The sequence below is a fragment of the Brachyistius frenatus genome, unplaced genomic scaffold (genome assembly GCF_029030835.1).
Source record: "Brachyistius frenatus isolate BFR_SWC_R1_liver_20210118 unplaced genomic scaffold, ASM2903083v1 Contig_42, whole genome shotgun sequence".
Taxonomy (NCBI): Eukaryota; Metazoa; Chordata; class Actinopteri; family Embiotocidae; genus Brachyistius; species Brachyistius frenatus.
In genome coordinates, this window is record NW_027210641.1 from 2,793,157 (window position 1) to 2,805,640 (window position 12,484).

At 37.3% G+C, this 12,484-nt stretch overlaps 1 protein-coding gene across 2 annotated transcripts in view; it reads right to left on the reverse strand.

Annotated features, from left to right (window-relative positions):
• Positions 1-12,484, reverse strand: part of gpc6b (glypican 6b) — a 71,297-nt gene that overhangs the window by 5,366 nt on the left and 53,447 nt on the right. For both annotated transcript variants that reach the window (XM_069702659.1, XM_069702657.1), the window contains one exon: positions 138-274. In XM_069702659.1, coding sequence (XP_069558760.1) covers positions 138-274 — 137 coding nt within the window. The remainder of the gene's footprint in view (positions 1-137; positions 275-12,484) is intronic.

The following is a 12,484-nucleotide window of genomic DNA, read 5'->3' on the forward strand; positions in this document are numbered from 1 at the left end:
GTGTTAGCGGATATGAATAATCTGATTCATAACTCAAGGATTAGACTGCTTAACACCAAGTGGGTTGAACCGACTTTAGACGTCCAAGTAACATTTTGGGTATGCCCTACATTAGCCCCGGGTCCTGCTGCACTTACCTGCCCTTGGTGTGCCCATTCCAGCACTCCTCATTGCTGGCATTTCCAGCGGTCACTCTGTCCTCCACACACATCGCCTCGGGCAGGTTGGACCAAAATTTCTTGGACAGCTTCAGTTTCTCTTTTATGTCAACAACCTAGGCAAAGACAAGGGTCATTACACGATAGAAAAAAAAAGGGCGTTATATAAGCAAATCCAGTCTGTGTTTCAAGTTATCATTTATGATACATATACTGTATACAGTACTGTGCAAAGGTTTTAGGCTTTTTGGGTGTATCGGTTATTTTCTGTCATGCAACACCATTAGGGGGACATGTGATCAGACCCAAGTTCATTTTGCAGCATGACAACAACCCAACCAATAAAGCTAGATACATAACTATTTCTAGCTGTAAGAAGGAGGAGTCCTTTGCTCTGTAGAAGTTGTACCATGATGTTACATGTCAAGTATATTTTTTTTAAAAGTGTGCAAGTTTCCCTGAGAGAAAGGGTTGCGCAACCATATTTTGATTCCATTCAGTTTCTTTCGCTTTACAGCACTTTGAATATAAACTATTCAATATCTCTGAAAGCATCCTCATTTTACTTTCAGAGCCTAAATCTTTTTCCCAGTACCGCATATATTGTTTATACAGCTTAGAATAACACAAGACATATAGTAGTTATGTGTTAACTGGATGCACATTTGTAAGCACTTTGGACTTTGTTAAAAAGGCAGAGAATTTAGTACAAGTTAAGTACACAGTGTGACTAAATGGCTATTGTTTTAAAAGTTGATGACAACCCTCTCACACACACTTATGTTTTTATGATGTACCCCTCAAAAACGTACATAATATTGCTAATGACGAAATATCTTTGTAAAAGCATCTGAGAGAAAACACAGGCACTATCTTTGAAATTTCTGATATAGTACATGAAAACTGTGTATATTCAGTGTCTGGGTCAATTTATTCATTCACTGACTGCTTGACTCTTTTGTAAAACTGGTTACTCAGGATGCATCTCATTTGTAAAACTCATTATAAAACTACGCCACCTTCAGTTATTACCACATCTTATCAAAGGGATTATACATCTTGGAATTTAACCCTGGGACATCTTAACTCCTGGACTCCCCAAAAATTATTTGGGTTTAATTTTCCTTCTGTGTTGACTATCAATGGTTTGCATCATGAAAAGTAAGACCATGCAGGCTTGCAGCAATAATTTTGGCTTGAATGTCAGACTTAAATGCTCCTTTGCATCCTGGCCATGTGACAAAGTCAGATATCGTTTCCTGACGTGAGCCTGTTGAACTCCAATCTTTCATCAAACACACAGAATTTGACATATTTCAGTGAAGCTGAGGGAAAGCCTGATAGCAGCAGGTTGGTCCCATTATCTTTTTCTGTCTGACTTGCTGTTGGCTTACGTGAAATTGTAGTGAACCTGAGCAGAACATGAAAGGTGCTGTACTGACTGTGTGACGCTGCTGTAGGCCTCGACACTGCTTTTGATGTGTTAATCCTGTCACACTGATGCCAAAGCACTTCAGCAACTCTGATACTGCCCAGAGGGTCAAGGCTGCACTCAATACAAGAGATTGACTGGCAATGTTTGACTAAACCTCATACATTAAGTTTAGTTTAAAAAGTGAAAGATTCATAGTTTTTCACACGCTCTGCTGGCAAAAGCCAGACCTGTGAAAAAAAGTGTGAATCAAACTGGGAATTAATTCACATTTTAGCAATGCAAATGTTTGATTAGCACCTCCATGAAACACGGCACTGACATGTTTAATGTAGCTATAAATAGATAAACCGTTTTTTTTCTCTCCAAAGGAATAACAAATTAGATGATTTTCATGAGCAGTAATGACTCAAAAAGCTAAACTCAGCGACATGTTTATTATATAGAATGAAAGTTGATCAAGATGGTGCTTTGCTATTTTAAGCAACAACAACAAACACATAATCTTAGCAGTTACATAAAAATTCCTCATGAGACAGAACAACAACAAAAATCCTCTGGGAATGAAATAAAAACACTTCATGACCTCCAAATAGCTCAAATGTCTGATGCTTGAAAAAGAAAAGTTTGGAAAAAGAAGAGTAAGTCTTGAGCTTTTTCACAAAAATAAAAACGCCTCGAGGAAAAGTCTTCCTCTCATGTCAATGCGCATTGCCCATGAATAAATAATGCAACCGCAACAAGCCATCCTGGCATGCAACCAACTGCAATGCACACTAGATGGCACTCTGTCTTTGAGAAATGGGTGGATGAAAGCAACCAGAGAGAAAATACACAGGAAATCAAAGTGAGAAAATTTAAAATTGTCCCCAATTATGTTTGTTAAAGATTTTTCTTTAACGTCAAACTTCCCCTCCGTGTAGTCTAACATGGATCAAGCAAACATATCCACTATACACACGAAGAAGCAAGTCCACACTATCACTATCACTATAAATATTTTATATTTATATTTTTTATTTTATTGCTTTTCTATTATATTATTCTATTCTATTATTATTTTATTCTATTGTTTCTATTATTGCTCTTGTATGTATGCTGCTGTGGCGAAAAAAATGTCCCCTCGGGGATTAATAAAGTATATATACCTACCTACCTACCTACCTACCCCAAGTATGATCCTGATATGTGAGGAGGCAGAGAGGAGATTGTTATTATAATCAGGTACCTATTACTGACAGTGTTAACATTCTCATTAAAATCACAATGAGGAACACAGACACAACATCTCATCCCTCGCCTCCCAGCAGGATATTAACTTCTATTTGTTTTCACTGACATCCTAACAAATGACTATTACCGTGACATGCGATAGCTAATCAAATCCCTGATGACACTAAAAGTGACTTTAGTGCACGATACCTATAGTCCATAATAAAGGTTGACCAGGCAGTTGATAGAAGCATTTACTCAATGGATGTCCAAGCCTTGGTCAATTATATTGTAATGTTTTCTCCGCTGGACTTCATTAACTCATAAACTTAAGAACCACATGACAACAGTACCAACCTGGGAATCTTAAGGTATCAGAAGTGCTGTCAAAAGAAAACATATCTTCTAAAGTCATCAATTGTACTGCAAGTTTTTTACTAAATGCACTCTTCCACTGACACAGAATGATGTTTTAATTATGACAGATTAACACGTAAAAGAACTTATTGATTTTTTGATGAAAACATGCTTTAATTATTTAAATAAAATTAAAAGATTTAAGAAATTTGCTAAAAAGTCACTTTGTTCAACTAAATAAACCATTTGAAAGCCCATTAGACCATCATCTTCTGTGAAGATATATATTTGTTATCATTACAGTGGTTTCATAGTACATTAATCATCCGTTTTAACACATGCCTCTGTACCTTTAGTATGGGTGCCCACATGAGGAGTTACAGGTGTTGTCAAATCTACATTACCGTGTTACAGACCTGTCATGAGATGCTTGTGTACTACCTATTATTGCTAAATAATGGAAATATAAGTAAAGACCTGCTTTTTGGAAACATTTCATATTTCTTTTATGGAGCCTGTCTTGCAATCATATTATCAAATTTTTGTCAAGTTGAACATCAACAGTGAGTTGTTGTCTATCTTACACTCTTTTACACTGAAAGAAAGAAACATGTAATATATATTTTATACATTTCCAAGGTCTTTGGGAAGAAGGCTGATCCTACAGGGCTGCATGGCCTTGTTTTCTGTTTTATGCATCATATCATCCATATTATATGTTTCTTAAGGGCATGATTTATAAGTTACAATATTGTGAAAATGCATGGCAATAAATGTTTAAAGGAACTGTCAGAATATTATGCTTCACATCAAGAACTGTGAAGGTTTTTAGTCACATACTGTTTTAGTCAAAATATATATATTTTTTAAAATTTATTTTCATTATTACATTTAAAATACAGTTCCTTTTGACTTTGTACTATTATATATATTCACATTTAAGGAATCACAATAAATGCAAATATGCAGTAAAGTAAGATTCCAGTGGTTCAGCCTGACAGCTTATACAGTTGTCACATACAGTCAGAGGTCTGGTATTATTCTATATTTTTCTTAATGTCAATGAATTTCATGAAAAGCCCAAAACCAAAACAGTGTTATTCCATCTCTCATTCGCTCAATACTTTCAAACCTCAGACTGCATCTGTGGCATTAGGCTAAACCCACATGGATTTTCAGTTTAATATAAAAACGTAATGGGTAGTTGCAAATGTTGCTCAAACAGGAGTCTAGGTATCTCTTAAAGTGGTAGAATTATACACACTTGGTGCTCTACTGGGTATTTACAACAGCAGGATGCAGCACGTATGTATTTGCTCCAAATAAACCACATTGGCATTGTTTATTGTCATTAATAAACATGTCACCCAGAGCAACGGTATGATTCAACAATGTGCTTTAATTATTTTTTGAAAACAATGGAGCTTGGCGACTCAGAATAAGCACAAGAATAAGCTAAATCAGGATTTGGCTCCATAAACAATACTTGTCAGTAGGATCAATTCGTTGTTGTGGTCTTTTCATGGGATTTGATGACAGTAGCAGAAATACAAAATATCCTCAGACTAATCCTTTAAAGGTCTTTGTTTAAAGAAGACGATTCATGATCAAGCTTCAAATTAAACCTGGAGGATGTAAAACTGCATTGTGGTGTACTAATCAGTCCGCTCTCTCTTTTCCTCCTCAGCCATAAATGTTATATTTTGCTATTGTGCTCCATTTCAAAGCTTCCTGCCATAAACCCAATATTACTTCATTGTGTTTTTCCCTCTCTCTCTCTCTCTCTCTCTCTCTGCCTCCACGCTACGACTCTGCATGGCCTCTTCTCTCTTCGGTCTTTCTCTCTTGTTACTTTAGTCCTAAGCAGAAGTGAAGGTTTCATAGCTATCTTACCTGTGATCTCAGACCTCAACTCTTATTCTAAGGAGATTTGAGAATAAAGCCTGTGGTCTCTCTACGCTGTGATTTACAGTGAACGCTAAGTCTTCTCTGGATTGTTCTTATAACTCTTCTCTGCCCGTTGTTCCTTTCTCTATACCGTCATCTTAAATATTTTTGAGTACTATGGTGTAAATGAGCTACAGGGCATGGCTGTGGTTGCTCTTTTTTGACACTATTTACTGAATGTTTTATAAATATTGATTATAATCATAAGTTAAATCAAATCAGTGTCCATCTCTTTCATATCTCTTCAGGAACAGGTAAACATACATTTCATTTTAACAGCACTAAACCACAGAGGATTATTCAGCAGTAAACAGCACTCAAAAGCAGCCTTTAGTGTATTATAGCTCACACAGCTTAAAGTGCTATGATACAAACATAACCCCACCTTTAAACTGCCTTTTTTCCATCACAAATGACATCCACCCAAACAACCTGGATATACAGTGCAATGTTTACTCAGTCAGAAATAATTGGCTGGTTTAAATGGACAAACAAGAGGACAATGTTTACACAGAATTATTCTTTCCAAAAACGGCAGAATGAATCATTGAGATAATGGCGTTAGCAGGCTTTAAAGTCGTCGTGTTTACAGACGCTTAAAGTATTTCTCACAATATTTATCATCAATCTTGCTTTTCCGTACATGCAGCCGAGTGTGCAGACAAGCACATCAGGAGGCTTTTTTTTTTCTTGGCTCGCTGCATGCTCGGCAACAGTGTGGTAGCTGTGTGGCATCTTTCAGCTCAGAACAGAAAAGTGAGTGAACTGTGTTTTGACCAGTGGTTTTCAGACGCCCTTGCCTATTCTCAGATCAAAAGCTGACGTGTCACTGGCTTTGAAGCTGCAGTCACACTCCTGGCAGCAGCACAATGCCAGGAGCCTGAGCTCTTATCTTGCCGTGGGATGATGCCTGGACGTGCTATGTGCCTTTCAATAAAAAAAGAAATATGTGGCCAGATTATCTAACTTTTACTCTAAAAAAAAAAAAACACACACACACACACACACACACACACACACACACACACACACACACACACACACACACACACACACACACACACACACACACACACACACACACACACACACACACACACACACACACACAGACACAGCCAAAGCTGACCTCGAGTGTTTTGTGTCTCCCCTGGCTGCTCTGTCAGCTGATAAATCTTCTCACACACACTGAAATGTAAAGAACTCCTCTGGCTTGTTAAATTAATAATTAGTCCTTTTTCAAGTACATATCTGTGGTTGTCATCACTGCATGACACAGAGCACATCCCTCTGCTGCAAGTCTGAGCTAAATTAGTGCATGTTCAATCTAATCATAGAGTCGACAGCAGGTCTTACCACTAAACCTCAAGGGGCAGACGACTCCTCGATCAACTTATTTTCCCTGGCAACTGCTCCTCCTGTCTGTGTTAAAATAGTTTTTCATTTGATACGAATGCAGTATTCTTCCTGCATCTCAATTACAGAGGTCAGGGAGTCGGCTCTGCTCATACCAAGACCTTGGCCATACCTCAAGTCTCTCCCTGACCAGTGACCACTTTGAGGACAGACCGAATAGTTTCTCACATGCAGGACGGCCACAGTAAGAATAACTCTGCCTCTTCATCACATTCTTGATCGAGCAATATTGTCGACTGAGTCGATCCCAACAACTATTGCACCCTCGTGTGCTAATGTTGCCAACAAATCAACTGCCGCGGTGTCATGTATCCGGGGACTGAGGCCCTGTGGGTGTAAGTCCCAGGACATAGCTATTAAATCTGGTGTCTAACATGTCATAAAGTCCTTTTCATTGGTTCAGGTCAACCCATAAACAACATATTCTTTCAACCGAGACCTGCCATCTGGCTTTAAAGCACTTATGGCATATAACATTTTTTTGATACAGTAGAAATAACATTGACCAGTCCAAAGCATACCAATTAAATGACCTCTGGCACATTGTTTTGAGTAGCAGTTGTCTCCACTTTGTCGTGTCTCCTTTGTCCTTGTCTGGAAACATTCACCTCAGAAGGTAACTACCAGAGTGCATATAGATGTGTTCTGTTTTCATCCAATCAATACCCATCAACAGAGGGCAAAAGCAAATATGTTTCCCCTTTGTGACTTCACAAGGGATGAGACTAGAAGGACATCACCAAGCTGTTTATCTTGCAGCACTAACACAGATGGAAATGGTACACCAAAGTAAATCACGGTTAGAAAACAGAGCAACCACTTGCAAACTAAAATGGGGTTTGATATGACAGAGCAGTGCTGGGTTTCTCTGCTGTCGAGCGACACGCCATCATGCATCCATTTTTAGTATCATTCTGCGGGCCGTCCGTCGCACTTCCTTCAACTCCCTCCTTGTTTTCCTTGATTACAACTGATTATGTCCTCTGAATAAATCTGCCACAGCACAATTGTACAACATGATTTGACGTGGACATCTTAAAACCTCGACCACGGCAGTGTGTCGTTCTTATATTCCCTCGTGAAAGCACTGTCAGACTGCTTTTTATGCTTCCTACATAGAAGTGGACACAAAACATAAACAATTCTACTGTTACACAAAACTGTTAATTTGCATTTGATCTGATTTTGCCGCCCTGGTTTCACACAACAGCGGAAATGCTGTGTGATTCATCTTATTGGTATATCTGACAGAAGCTGTGGAAATAATACTACAACAAACAAAGCCAATGAATATTTATACCTTCAGTAGTGCACATACAGATTTGGACACAGATGTAAAAACTTTAAACAGCGCATTGATGTAATAGTATTATAACGGATTTGCTGCCATACTGTCTGACTATGTTGTCAAGTTTAGTTTTGAGTACATACTTCAGTGAGACGAAGTTTAACAGAATGTCAATTCTGCAAAACTCTGGAGGCATAACTTTATTTTCAATGGTCTTCATAACTGTTGTAGGGAAAACAATTCATTATGCCTTTAATTTAAAGTGACGGTGAATCTCTGTGTACCTTGAAAAAACACACGTAAAAATAATGATTCCAAAAATAGCTTAAACCGTAAGAGGCAGAATTTAAAAAAAAAAAACTAACGTCTTTGGTCTTTTCCGGCTAATTTAAACAGGTTCGATCACTTTGCAAATTGAAATACATTAAATTGTAAAAAAAGTAACAACAAATTCTTTGTTTCTTAATCTTAGAAAATAATGCCCTCTTCCTTTTGTGATTTTCATGGGCCAATACGCAGGTGTTGTTAGAGCCCAACCTGCCTAGCCATGTGGATAATGGCACTTTGTACCTATTCCACACAGCATCCTTTATAAATGACAACTGCTGCACTGTACATTGTTGTACCTCATGTTGTATTTACATACTATCAATGATAGGTCATAGGTCATATTCAGTGGCCCATTTTAAATTATTGCCTGAAACCATTTGCTTTGTCTCATGGTAACTACGCAGTTAGGCAATATGGTTTATCATGGTGAGAAAAATGTATCACAGCATGATCCCATGGTGAGAACAAATGACAGAATATTGATGTAACAGTGGTGAGTTTGCGCATGTAATTTGCCCAAGGCAATGACAGGAGAAGTTTGAAAAATGAAGATGATTAAAGAGAAGCTATGCTCTATGGAGAACAGAGCAATCATCGGGAAGCCTGCTTTCTCCCTGCTGCCCTTGTTCCCCAGAGAAACAGGCAACCCAGAGTGTAATGGGGCCAATGTACCTCATTAATGTATTGACACATATGAAAAGTAGCAGAGCCTTCAGAGCACCACCATGGTGCATGCATGAAAAGAATTACATGAAAATATTAAACTACTTTAGGAAAAATTCTTGGATTTCTAGCAGCTGGCTGACTTGGACTTTGATTTTAACTTAAAAAGGGAAGAATTGTACAATTGAAATTTGAGTTATTGAGGTGATTTGATTGTTGTCATGACCAAGGCCTTTACAAAACTTTTTTTTTTTTTTTTTTTGGTCAAAATCTGCAATGTATTCCTCAGCTTCCTGTCTGTGTTTGTTGTTATTTAATGAACCATATTTATGGTTTCATTTATATGCAACAACAAAAATGTGCTGAACAGCTGCTGCTCGTACAACATTCAGTTGTCTGCAGTCCCAGAAACTCAGATGCCATTCTTCGATTTCAAGTGTCTTATATCCATTTGGCTTATGCAGTATATGTGACTGTATGCTACATTGCAAATCTAAATGTATTTGTTCTTTTCTAAGCCAGAGGACGGGCCATTTATAAAAAAAACAATTCCAGACTTGAGATCGCAGGAAAAAGGGGACAATGATGTGAGCTTTTAACTTGTTAGGTTTACAGTATATTTGTGTCTAAAATGGGTATTTGCATCTTGATGAAATCCAATAAATGACTTGGGATGCAATGGTAAAAAGCATAAACCCTGTGAACCCCATAACTCAGTAGCATGTTTGAAAGGCGTATGTTCTTTAAAAAGATGCCAAAATTACACTATTTAAAATAACTGGAAAATCTATCACATCTGAGAAACTGTAAAAATAGAATCTATCGTTGGCTTTTCCACATTTCTGACAGTCCTCTAACTAATCTTGTGCATCGAATGCTTCTCTGAAGAAGAATAACCAAGTTTAAAATAGTGATATTTCATTAATATCATTGTATTCTACATGTCTCATCTGTTGCATGATCCAGATGAATAGCATATTTAATACATACACCCCAGTACTAATTTTCTAATACAGACCCCTGTTTTACTTTTTGAAATTACATTTATATTTGTCTCATTTGTCTTCATTGTCTCATAGGATAAATCAATCTGGGGAAATTCTATTACTTCTACATCTTTCTCTTATATAATAAGCCAGGTGTTCAACCAAGCCAGAAGCAAGACACAGCGTTCATATTTGACCTGTCTCCTTGACAACATTGTTGGAGTTGCCTTGTGAATGACAAAAATAAAGTGTGGAAGATAAGTATTCTGTTGTTGTTGCACCTTTGCCCTGATACAGCATGTGTGTTGTCTTTATAAAGGATGAAGGTCATTAAAACCAGAGTACTGTGTGATCGAGACTCCAGTTCTCTGTTAGGCTAAATGAGATTTGTCGCTAAGGGATATGTTTCTTAGCATGTTTGTCACACACATTTAATTACACAGAATGATGATTGAGTGATGAAGGATGGCTCTATTTCCTATTCGTTTACATAAATAACTCTTCGCTGTCACACAAAAGTAGTGACTTTTCACTCATGCCAAAAACTTGTCCGGTTTTTGTCATGATGAGTAACACATTTATGACGGCTCGCCCTGGAACCTCGGTGGATGTGGTGATTTGTGGTTACTGTGGTTTGAGGAAGTGTGTCATCGTGACTGTAAAACAATACGCCAGCGGAGAGACTCATCTACATGGTTGCTCACCCACATAAACTGGCCTTTTTAAAAAAAACCCAAAAAAAACCAACAACTTTTATTTAGATTCAGTAAAGCTTAACAGGTTTTTCAAGAAATGCCCTCCTCGTCTCTCACAATAACACATTCACACTGGTACTGACTGAGTTAACAGGGAAGCAGCTGTATGTAATTTTCTATGTCACTAAGTGTTTATTTTTAAATAAATACATAAATGAATTACTAATGCTGCTTGCCTCTTAGCCAGGACAAACCAGCTGCTTTCAATATCTTGATTTGAAATTAGAGGAAAGACAAGCAGTCCGGTATGTTAGCTATAGTGAGAAGACAAAGTTGCTCTACTGCTTGAAAGTTGATGTTACTGTGTTTTGATATTTTATTGTTCACATGAATTATGTGTTTTGATAACTATTCTCTTGTGGGTGTATTTTTTTCTTTTTCTTGGCCAGCTTAAACTTAAATTTTTTTCAAGTAATCATGGAAAATCCCAGGAAGTCCCTTCTCAGCATTCAACCGTATCCCACAGCAGCTCCACCCGAGATCCTCGGTTTCTCGCTTGACAACAAGCAAACCTAACACCAAGCTTAAACATTTAATTTTAAACACCTGTGGTCAGACCAGAAGTAAATGATGCTTCTGCATGCTGGGTCTTTGCTAATGCTTGAAAAGAGAACATACATTACGATCACTGAACAATACAGACGCACATACAGTGAGAGTGGCTTTATGTTTCTACCCACTGGAAAATGTGGAATACATGCAGTGATGCATTGCCACAGCTTTTCATATTTGTAAGATCACAAAAGCATGATTGTTGAAAATGGAAGTGACTTTCCTTTTTTAGCTCTCTAACAGTAAACACAGCTGTTTCACTAAGAACTTGCTGACTTGACAACTGAATAGGGAACCAATCCTGACTATTATTATTGCTCTAATTTTTTTCATCTACCTTATTTCTTATATCTTATACGTATTTGTAAATTGGTTCATATTGTGTATATGCTGCTGTGACGACTAAATTTCCCCACTGTGGGATTAATATAGTATAGTATAATCTAATCTATAAAAAAAAAAACGTATCGACCATCCATAATGCAGTACTGTTAAACTTTTACAGTTTGTTTTACACATTTCTCCAGTAACAAATTGATACGGTGTTTAAGTAGTCAGACCAAATCTGCTTCAGTTCATTTATTGGTGCTCCAAGAAGGGATGATTTACATTTAAATGCATATTTGAAATTTGTCAGGTCTTAATTTTAGCAGCCAAATATTTATGCTTGAATGAAAGTCTTACAATTGTTACATTTACAGTCAAACAGTGGCCTGAAGTATAATGCCACATATGCACTGCGAGACTATTTATTTTCATGTGGTCTTAAAAAAGTATCTGTTATGGTAGAATCTGTGGAATCTCCATAATTACATCTCTTGGTCAAAAGTCTGTAGATACAACAACTCGGAGAATGGAGTTGTGGATAGGTCCACTTTACTTCCATTAAGCTGTATCCAAAACAAGACTGTTTCAGTGGTTTGACATGTTTCTGGAGTGCAGAAATATAATGCCAGGTTCAAGATTTTAGAGAGGAGTGTTTTTTTTTTTTTTTTTTGCCCGACAACTGACTTTACAAACCACACATGGATGTTTTACTCTGTTTCCTACTAAACATGGCAAAGAGAATGAGAGAAAATATATTTTGTGCATGGAAACCTAGTTTTACTTAATGTTATACCGTTTAAAGTTATTCATGTACTAACTATATAAATCAATAGTTTATCCTAACATGAAAGCAGAATAAAAGGGATATCCCAGTTTCCATTTTTAGTATACAGCTCCATAATCTGCTTTTGGCAATGCAGATAAATCATCAGAATCAATCTGAAAAGTTGCCATTTTCACACTTTTAATTTACTCATTCAAACTTCCGTGACTCCTGATCAGCGTCATGGAAGGCTGGACCACATGCATTGGCTAAAAACAAAGAAAGATCCTGGACAGAT